This window comes from Hemibagrus wyckioides, linkage group LG20 (assembly GCF_019097595.1).
Source record: "Hemibagrus wyckioides isolate EC202008001 linkage group LG20, SWU_Hwy_1.0, whole genome shotgun sequence".
Taxonomy (NCBI): domain Eukaryota; kingdom Metazoa; phylum Chordata; class Actinopteri; order Siluriformes; family Bagridae; genus Hemibagrus; species Hemibagrus wyckioides.
In genome coordinates, this window is record NC_080729.1 from 2,776,917 (window position 1) to 2,789,045 (window position 12,129).

The 12,129-nt window shown below is 39.9% G+C and overlaps 1 protein-coding gene across 1 annotated transcript in view; it reads right to left on the reverse strand.

Annotated features, from left to right (window-relative positions):
* cdh7a (cadherin 7a) overlaps positions 1-12,129 on the reverse strand; it is a 105,152-nt gene that overhangs the window by 40,006 nt on the left and 53,017 nt on the right. The window contains exons 5-6 of the mRNA XM_058419012.1: positions 10,543-10,710; positions 10,048-10,235 (exon numbers count right to left, since the gene is read on the reverse strand). Of these exons, the coding sequence (XP_058274995.1) occupies positions 10,048-10,235; positions 10,543-10,710 (356 nt within the window). The remainder of the gene's footprint in view (positions 1-10,047; positions 10,236-10,542; positions 10,711-12,129) is intronic.

The following is a 12,129-nucleotide window of genomic DNA, read 5'->3' on the forward strand; positions in this document are numbered from 1 at the left end:
ACTCACATCATCATCCTCATCATAATCATCATCGTCAAATCATCATCAACATCATCATCACCATCGTCACACTCACATCATCATCCTCATCATAATCATCATCGTCAAATCATCAACATCATCATCACCATCGTCACACTCACATCATCATCCTCATCATAATCATCATCGTCAAATCATCATCAACATCATCATCACCATCGTCACACTCACATCATCATCCTCATCATAATCATCATCGTCAAATCATCATCAACATCATCATCACCATCGTCACACTCACATCATCATCCTCATCATAATCATCATCGTCAAATCATCATCAACATCATCATCACCGTCGTCACACTCACATCATCACCCTCATCACCATCACAGTAACATCTTCATCATAATCATCACACTCACATCATCATCACCATCATCACTGTCAAATCATTATCACCATTATCACAACCATCATCACAACCATCACAACCATCATCACCATCATCACCGTTGACAGTCACATCATCACGATCATCACTGTCACATCATCTTCATCATCATCACCATCACCGTCGACAGTCACATCATCATCACGATCATCATCACTGTCACATCATCTTCATCATCATTATCATCATAAGTATCATCAGGAGTTTTGCCAAGGCAAGCACCACTCACATTTTCTTCAGGAAATGTACATGTCTAGTTATTATTATTGTTGTTATTATTATTATTATTATTATTCACAATGTATGTAATGGAAGTTTTTCAAGGTAAAGAAGAAGAAGCTGAATGTTCCAGTATGGGAAAGGAATCTTGTGTGCAGAAACAGAAGACCTGAGCTGAAATGGAATCAGCATCGTGTCGTCTGCAGCAGCACGTCAGTGGAAAAGAGCAGATTTTACATTCCTTATTATTCATTTTCCAGCAGGAGAACAAGGAGCTCTGCAGCAGATGGCGTGTCCTCCGCCGAGTCCTGATCTCTCTGTCATTAATCTGCTGTGTGCTTTTTTACCTTCAGAAACAGAAAGCAGTCAGAACGAGTCGAAGCGTGCAGAAGAACCTCAGATTCCCAAATCCACAATGAGAGCAGCCTCGTATTCCAGATGTGTCACAAACTCCTTTCAATTAACCTTGACCTCTAACAAACCCAACATCTCTGCAATTCAGGCTTCCTCACAGACCTAAGAAATTCAACACTAACAATTATTTATATATACATACATATATATATATATATATATATATACAGTCACATCATCACCATTACGTCACATCATCATCATCTTAATCATTATCATCCTCATCATCATCATCCCCATTATTACATTCACATCATCATCATCATCACAGATGCATCATTATCATCAGCAGCATCACTAATATCACAGTCACATCATCATCATCATAATCTTCATCATCATCATCACATTCACATCTTCATCAGCATCACCGTCACATCATCATCATCATTGTCACAGCTGCATCATCATCACATCATAATCTTCATCATCACAGTCACATTATCATCATCATCATCAAATCATAATCTTCATCATCACCGTCACATCATCATCATCATTATGGTAGTTCTCACTTGTGTTAAAAACCCTCACCGCCTTCTCTTTATTTTACTTCACAATATTAAAGATAAGAAGATTATTGTATGAATTAAAGGTAAAATACAGCTTTAACTCTGGAACTGGAGACTCCTTCCTTGGAAGTTTCCTTACACCAAACTTCACCAACAATTACACACTGGATTGATTCGCTCTGCTTCACTTTACGCTCTTATCATCTTCTTATCCCTAAACCTCCGTAGCTACCCATCCCACGCTTTCCATATTCCGTACAAATCTCCACAAACTCCAGCTTGCTAATTATCCCTCTGTCTCATTCCTCATAATTCCACCTTGCTAATTATCCTGCTGTCTCATTCCTCATAATTCTCTCGCTTGATTTGGAGACACCCTGGAATTTCGTCCCGTTAAGGTTAATTGAGGTTTAGTGTAGAAACCCAGAGCAGCGTTCCTCACCTCACCTCACCTCACAGCTGATGACTTTATCAGCGGCTCAAGGCCACAGGGGACTTATTTGGCCGCTGATCCTCACAAATACTCTGCAGCAGCGGCATCTGTACGCTCGGATTAACCTTCAGAATTTATCTGGGGATATGATTCCCTCTAATTCTGCTAATTCCACCAGTCTCTCTGCTCCTGCTATTCCTGTTAACTCCTAGCTGCAGGATTCTGTATTTCGAGCCGAATATCAACCGTAATTCCACAAATATCCTGGAATCAGATGGCGGAATTAGTGCAGGAATGAGATCCGTTGATGTGCCGTTACTCTAGCGTATGCAGGACATCTGAACATATTTCATCCTGATTACTGACACTGACTTTCGGCAAAGATCATGAGAAACTTCAGCAGTATGGTCGGCGCCGATCATGGACCGTGAAACATGGAGCAGTGAAGCAGCGTACGACTAAAAACCTGAAAATAAAACCAACACACTCCAGTGAGCATTGAGCACTGAGATACTCGCCTAGATCGACACTAATCAACATTCAATCGTGAGAGTTTTTAACGTCACTAAGCTTCGGGTCGGTCGCGGTTACAAGGGGGTTAGCAACATCGACTCACTATGTGTTCAAGTCTTCCTGGGAAATTCGTATTTACCAGTGGGAAAGTCATAATTACGGCATATGGTGTGTTCGTACTTCTACTCATATAATCCTACTCTACACCTACTAATATACTCCTACTCCTATACTCCTACTCCTATACTCCAACTCCTATACTCCAACTCCTTTACTCCTACTCCTATACTCCAACTCCTATACTCCTACTCCTATACTCCAACTTATATACTCCAACTCTTTACTCCTACTCCTATACTCCAACTCCTATACTCCTACTCCTATACTCCAACTCCTATACTCCAACTCCTTTACTCCAACTTATATACTCCTACTCCTATACTCCTACTCCTATACTCCAACTCCTATACTCCAACTCCTTTACTCCTACTCCTATACTCCAACTCCTATACTCCAACTCCTATACTCCAACTCCTTTACTCCTACTCCTATACTCCAACTTATATACTCCAACTCTTTACTCCTACTCCTATACTCCAACTCCTATACTCCTACTCCTATACTCCAACTCCTATACTCCAACTCCTTTACTCCTACTCCTATACTCCTACTCCTATACTCCTACTCCTATACTCCAACTCCTATACTCCAACTCCTATACTCCAACTCCTTTACTCCAACTCCTATACTCCAACTCCTATACTCCAACTCCTTTACTCCTACTCCTATACTCCAACTTATATACTCCAACTCTTTACTCCTACTCCTATACTCCAACTCCTATACTCCTACTCCTATACTCCAACTCCTATACTCCAACTCCTATACTCCAACTCCTATACTCCAACTCCTTTACTCCTACTCCTATACTCCAACTTATATACTCCAACTCTTTACTCCTACTCCTATACTCCAACTCCTATACTCCTACTCCTATACTCCAACTCCTATACTCCAACTCCTTTACTCCAACTTATATACTCCTACTCCTATACTCCTACTCCTATACTCCAACTCCTATACTCCAACTCCTTTACTCCTACTCCTATACTCCAACTCCTATACTCCAACTCCTTTACTCCTACTCCTATACTACAACTTATATACTCCAACTCTTTACTCCAACTCCTATACTCCTACTCCTATACTCCAACTCCTATACTCCAACTCCTTTATTCCAACTTATATACTCCTACTCCTATACTCCAACTCCTATACTCCAACTCCTTTATTCCAACTTATATACTCCTACTCCTATACTCCAACTCCTTTACTCCTACTCCTATACTCCTACTCCTATACTCCAACTCCTATACTCCAACTCCTTTACTCCAACTTATATACTCATACTCCTATACTCCAACTCCTTTACTCCAACTCCTATACTCCAACTTATATACTCCTACTCCTATACTCCAACTCCTATACTCCAACTTATATACTCCTACTCCTATACTCCAACTTATATACTCCTACTCCTATACTCCAACTCCTATACTCCAACTCCTATACTCCAACTCCTATACACCTACTCCTATACTCCTACTCCTATACTCCTACTCCTATACTCCAACTCCTATACTCCTACTCCTATACTCCAACTTATATACTCCTACTCCTGTACTCCAACTCCTATACTCCAACTTATATACTCCTACTCCTATACTCCTACTCCTATACTCCAACTCCTATACTCCAACTTATATACTCCAACTCCTATACTCCTACTCCTATACTCCTACTCCTATACTCCAACTTATATACTCCTACTCCTATACTCCAACTCCTATACTCCTACTCCTATACTCCAACTCCTATACTCCAACTTATATACTCCAACTCCTATACTCCAACTCCTATACTCCTACTCCTAACCTCCTACTCCTATACTCCTACTCCTATACTCCAACTCCTATACTCCAACTTATATGCTCCAACTCCTATACTCCAACTCCTATACTCCTACTCCTATACTCCAACTCCTATACTCCTACTCCTATACTCCTACTCCTATACTCCAACTTATATACTCCTACTCCTGTACTCCTACTCCTATACTCCTACTCCTATACTCCAACTCCTATACTCCAACTCCTATACTCCTACTCCTATACTCCTACTCATATACTCCAACTTATATACTCCTACTCCTATACTCCAACTCCTATACTCCAACTCCTATACTCCAACTTATATACTCCTACTCCTATACTCCAACTTATATACTCCAACTCCTATACTCCAACTCCTATACTCCAACTCCTATACTCCTACTCCTATACTCCAACTTATATACTCCAACTCCTATACTCCTACTCCTATACTCCTACTCCTATACTCCAACTTATATACTCCTACTCCTATACTCCAACTCCTATACTCCTACTCCTATACTCCAACTGATATACTCCAACTCCTATACTCCTACTCCTATACTCCTACTCCTATACTCCAACTTATATACTCCTACTCCTATACTCCAACTCCTATACTCCTACTCCTATACTCCAACTCCTATACTCCTACTCCTATACTCCAACATATATACTCCTACTCCTATACTCCAACTCCTATACTCCTACTCCTATACTCCTACTCCTATACTCCAACTTATATACTCCTACTCCTGTACTCCTACTCCTATACTCCTACTCCTATACTCCTACTCCTATACTCCAACTCCTATACTCCTACTCCTATACTCCTACTCCTATACTCCAACTTATATACTCCTACTCCTATACTCCAACTCCTATACTCCAACTCCTATACTCCAACTTATATACTCCTACTCCTATACTCCAACTTATATACTCCAACTCCTATACTCCAACTCCTATACTCCAACTCCTATACTCCTACTCCTATACTCCAACTTATATACTCCAACTCCTATACTCCTACTCCTATACTCCTACTCCTATACTCCTACTCCTATACTCCTACTCCTATACTCCAACTCCTATACTCCTACTCCTATACTCCAACTTATATACTCCAACTCCTATACTCCTACTCCTATACTCCTACTCCTATACTCCAACTTATATACTCCTACTCCTATACTCCAACTCCTATACTCCTACTCCTATACTCCAACTCCTATACTCCTACTCCTATACTCCAACATATATACTCCTACTCCTATACTCCAACTCCTATACTCCAACTCCTATACTCCAACTCCTATACTCCAACTTATATACTCCTACTCCTATACTCCAACTCCTATACTCCTACTCCTATACTCCAACTCCTATACTCCAACTCCTATACTCCTACTCCTATACTACAACTTATATACTCCTACTCCTATACTCCAACTCCTATACTCCAACTCCTTTACTCCAACTTATATACTCCTACTCCTATACTACAACTTATATACTCCTACTCCTATACTCCAACTCCTATACTCCAACTCCTATACTCCTACTCCTATACTACAACTTATATACTCCTACTCCTATACTCCTACTCCTATACTCCAACTCCTATACTCCAACTCCTATACTCCTACTCCTATACTCCTACTCCTATACTCCAACTTATATACTCCTACTCCTATACTCCTACTCCTATACTCCTACTCCTATACTCCTACTCCTATACTCCAACTTATATACTCCAACTCCTATACTCCTACTCCTATACTCCAACTTATATACTCCAACTCCTATACTCCTACTCCTATACTCCGACTCCTATACTCCAACTCCTATACTCCAACTTATATACTCCAACTCCTATACTCCGACTCCTATACTCCAACTCCTATACTCCAACTCCTATACTCCTACTCCTATACTCCGACTCCTATACTCCAACTTATATACTCCTACTCCTATACTCCAACTTATATACTCCAACTCCTATACTCCGACTCCTATACTCCAACTTATATACTCCTACTCCTATACTCCAACTTATATACTCCAACTCCTATACTCCGACTCCTATACTCCGACTCCTATACTCCAACTCATATACTCCTACTCCTATACTCCTATTCCTATACTCCAACTTATATACTCCAACTCCTATACTCCGACTCCTATACTCCAACTTATATACTCCAACTCCTATATTCCTACTCCTATACTCCAACTTATATACTCCAACTCCTATACTCCTACTCCTATACTCCAACTTATATACTCCAACTCCTATACTCCTACTCCTATACTCCGACTCCTATACTCCAACTTATATACTCCTACTCCTATACTCCAACTTATATACTCCAACTCCTATACTCCGACTCCTATACTCCAACTCCTATACTCCTACTCCTATACTCCTACTCCTATACTCCAACTTATATACTCCAACTCCTATACTCCTACTCCTATACTCCAACTCCTATACTCCAACTCCTATACTCCTACTCCTATACTCCTACTCCTATACTCCAACTTATATACTCCTACTCCTATACTCCAACTTATATACTCCAACTCCTATACTCCGACTCCTATACTCCAACTCCTATACTCCAACTCCTATACTCCTACTCCTATACTCCGACTCCTATACTCCAACTTATATACTCCAACTCCTATACTCCTACTCCTATACTCCAACTCCTATACTCCTACTCCTATACTCCTACTCCTATACTCCTACTCCTATACTCCAACTTATATACTCCAACTCCTATACTCCTACTCCTATACTCCAACTTATATACTCCAACTCCTATACTCCGACTCCTATACTCCAACTCCTATACTCCAACTCCTTTACTCCAACTTATATACTCCAACTCCTATATTCCTACTCCTATACTCCAACTTATATACTCCTACTCCTATACTCCAACTCCTATACTCCTACTCCTATACTCCAACTTATATACTCCAACTCCTATACTCCTACTCCTATACTCCGACTCCTATACTCCAACTTATATACTCCTACTCCTATACTCCAACTTATATACTCCAACTCCTATACTCCGACTCCTATACTCCAACTCCTATACTCCTACTCCTATACTCCTACTCCTATACTCCAACTTATATACTCCAACTCCTATACTCCGACTCCTATACTCCAACTCCTATACTCCAACTCCTATACTCCTACTCCTATACTCCTACTCCTATACTCCAACTTATATACTCCTACTCCTATACTCCAACTTATATACTCCAACTCCTATACTCCGACTCCTATACTCCAACTCCTATACTCCAACTCCTTTACTCCAACTTATATACTCCAACTCCTATATTCCTACTCCTATACTCCAACTTATATACTCCTACTCCTATACTCCAACTCCTATACTCCTACTCCTATACTCCAACTTATATACTCCAACTCCTATACTCCTACTCCTATACTCCGACTCCTATACTCCAACTCCTATACTCCAACTCCTATACTCCTACTCCTATACTCCTACTCCTATACTCCAACTCCTATACTCCTACTCCTATACTCCTACTCCTATACTCCAACTTATATACTCCTACTCCTATACTCCTACTCCTATACTCCTACTCCTATACTCCAACTTATATACTCCAACTCCTATACTCCTACTCCTATACTCCAACTTATATACTCCTACTCCTATACTCCAACTCCTATACTCCGACTCCTATACTCCTACTCCTATACTCCAACTCCTATACTCCTACTCCTATACTCCAACTTATATACTCCAACTTCTATACTCCTACTCCTATACTCCGACTCCTATACTCCAACTTATATACTCCTACTCCTATACTCCTACTCCTATACTCCAACTTATATACTCCAACTCCTATACTCCTACTCCTATACTCCAACTTATATACTCCAACTCCTATACTCCTACTCCTATACTCCTACTCCTATACTCCTACTCCTGTACTCCTACTCCTATACTCCTACTCCTATACTCCTACTCCTATACTCCTACTCCTATACTCCAACTTATATACTCCTACTTCTATACTCCTACTCCTATACTCCTACTCTTATACTCCAACTTATATACTCCAACTCCTATACTCCGACTCCTATACTCCAACTTATATACTCCAACTCCTATACTCCTACTCCTATACTCCAACTCCTATACTCCTACTCCTATACTCCAACTCCTATACTCCAACTCCTATACTCCGACTCCTATACTCCAACTTATATACTCCAACTCCTATACTCCTACTCCTATACTCCAACTCCTATACTCCGACTCCTATACTCCAACTTATATACTCCAACTCCTATACTCCTACTCCTATACTCCAACTCCTATACTCCGACTCCTATACTCCAACTTATATACTCCAACTCCTATACTCCTACTCCTATACTCCTACTCCTATACTCCTACTCCTATACTCCTACTCCTATACTCCAACTTATATACTCCAACTCCTATACTCCGACTCCTATACTCCAACTCCTATACTCCTACTCCTATACTCCTACTCCTATACTCCAACTTATATACTCCAACTCCTATACTCCTACTCCTATACTCCTACTCCTATACTCCAACTTATATACTCCAACTCCTATACTCCTACTCCTATACTCCTACTCCTATACTCCTACTCCTATACTCCTACTCCTATACTCCAACTCCTATACTCCTACTCCTATACTCCTACTCCTATACTCCTACTCCTATACTCCAACTTATATACTCCAACTCCTATACTCCTACTCCTATACTCCTACTCCTATACTCCGACTCCTATACTCCAACTTATATACTCCTACTCCTATACTCCTACTCCTATACTCCAACTTATATACTCCAACTCCTATACTCCGACTCCTATACTGCAACCTATATACTCCTACTCCTATACTCCTACTCCTATACTCCAACTCCTATACTCCAACTTATATACTCCAACTTATATACTCCAACTTATATACTCCTACTCCTATACTCCAACTTATATACTCCAACTTATATACTCCTACTCCTATACTCCAACTTATATACTCCTACTCCTATACTCCAACTTATATACTCCAACTTATATACTCCTACTCCTATACTCCAACTTATATACTCCTACTTATATACTCCTACTCCTATACTCCAACTTATATACTCCTACTCCTATACTCCAACTTATATACTCCAACTTATATACTCCTACTCCTATACTCCAACTTATATACTCCTACTCCTATACTCCAACTTATATACTCCTACTCCTATACTCCAACTTATATACTCCAACTCCTATACTCCAACTCCTATACTCCAACTTATATACTCCTACTCCTATACTCAGACTCATGTACTCCAACTCATATTCTCCAACTCATATACATCTACTCCTATACTCCTAAACTCCTACTCATATACTCCTTCTCATATCCTCGTACTTCTACTTCTCCTCCTGCTCCTACTCCTCCTCATACTCCAAATCTGAAAAATTGTTCCATTGCCCGTGTGCAATGAGCTGCGCGATCACGCGGCCACCGTGCGACTTACTTTCAGTAGAGTTATGACTCCTTCCTGAGTGTCTTTGTCTGGCTCGACCCTGAAAACCCCGAGGCCGTCTCCTTCGATAATTCTGTACTCCATCTCAGCGTTGGGGCCCACGTCTGCATCCAAGGCCTTTATCTTGGCCACCACGGAAGCCACAGGCAGCGACTCAGGCACGCTGAACTGATAGGATTCTGCAAACACACACACACACACACACAAAATTATTGATGATGCTATTTCTGCTTTCTCTTATCATGGGGCTGCTGTGCTGTGTCTTCCCCTCTGCTCCCTGCTACATTAGGCGAACTAACAGCGCTGGGAAAAACAGAATGATTTGACGTGTTGGATTTATCACCACAGCCCCGTGTGGCAGTTATTATGTGTTTCTTGAGACAAATTAAAATGTTTTCAAATTTTTAATTAATAACAGAGAAGATTTTAATGTACAGATGCTTTAATTGCACATTTCCCACACGTGTGTAAACGCAAGAACCGTACTTCTTGAAAATCGTGGAGGATTGTCGTTCACATCGGTTAAGGTGACGGTGACGGACGTGGTTCCCGAGAGCCCGCCCATCTGACCGCCCATGTCCTTAGCCTGGATGACGAGCAAGTACTGATCCCTCGCCTCGCGGTCCATGTTGGGCAGCGCCGTCCTCACAATACCTGTAAAATAAGAGATCATTATTATTGCATGATCATAAACAGATACGTTGATCAGGGAAGTCAAGGTTAACTAATAATAATAATAATAATATTAATATTAATAAAATAATAATATTGGTTGGACTGTTAAATGGCTAACGGTCTGTAAATCTCCAGCAGGATGAAGGCTTGTCATAATTAAAACAGGATTATCTTCTTTTAAAGTCGTGCTTTATCCTTCATGAAAAGCACATCATAATAATAGCTCTTGATGATCTTTACTAATGTCTTTGCTGGACCCTGAATTAATTTTCTCTCCTGATCTTTGTTGGTTTTGGCATTTCTGCCTGATGACTAATTCCCCTGCCATTAAGCGACCCTTTATCCGTCCTGAGCTTAGACTGCTCGGTTAAACCCAAATCAATAGACACTGCTATTTGCTCTGTGCTGCTACCGCATGCTGGGAGGAACAAATTCTCTAAAATTAATCTATACACTGAAAAAGAGAGTCTAATAAAGTGTGCTGACGGACGCCATATCTGGCCGATGCTCTGCTAAAGTGCTGATCGCATTAGAGATCAGCTTTATCTGAGCTTAGAGCTTTTCTCCAACATCTGACTGGACTGAGAACATCGTACCAGCCACAGCAGGAAGTCTGAAGTCGTAGGAAAACAATGGGGTCCTCAAGAGTTCTTCTGGATAAAGAGGGGTTCTGAGGTTTCTACCTTGAACCCCAACACAAAGCTCTCCATTTTGTTGAACTTTACGGTTCCCTCCAGAGGGAAAAATAAAAAGCCCATAAGGGAGTGTAAAGTTCTGACACTTAAATGTTGTCAAAATTCAGGTCAAGAAACATTCGATCGAAGACAGAGGAAAAAAAAATCCAAAACCAACTGTGGCTTTAAATAATTCTGTCAAAAATCGATCACAGTCTGACTTTACAGAGATCTATAACATTCTATGTTCTAATCAATATACATCACCATACCTCATTTATATTCCTTTACCTTATTTTTTTCTTTTACCTCATTTTTATTCCTTTACCTTATTTTTATTTTACCTCATTTGTATTCTATTACCTCATTTGTATTCTATTACCTCATTTGTATTCTATTACCTCATTTTTTATTCCTTTACCAAATTTTTTTTATCCCTTTAGCTTAATTTTTATTCTTTTACCTAATTTTTTTATTCCTTTTCCTGTTTTCTATTCTTTTACCTCAATTTTATTTTTTAAGCTCATTTCTATTCCTCTACCTTATTTGTATTCTTTTAGCTCATTTTTATTCTTTTACCTCATTTTTATTAATTTACCTCATTTTTGATTTCTTTACCGAATGTTTACCCCTTTACCTTATTTTTATTCTTTTACCTCATTTCTAATCCTTTACCGTATTCTTTAACCTTTACCTCATTTAAATTCTTTTAGCCTTAGTGTAA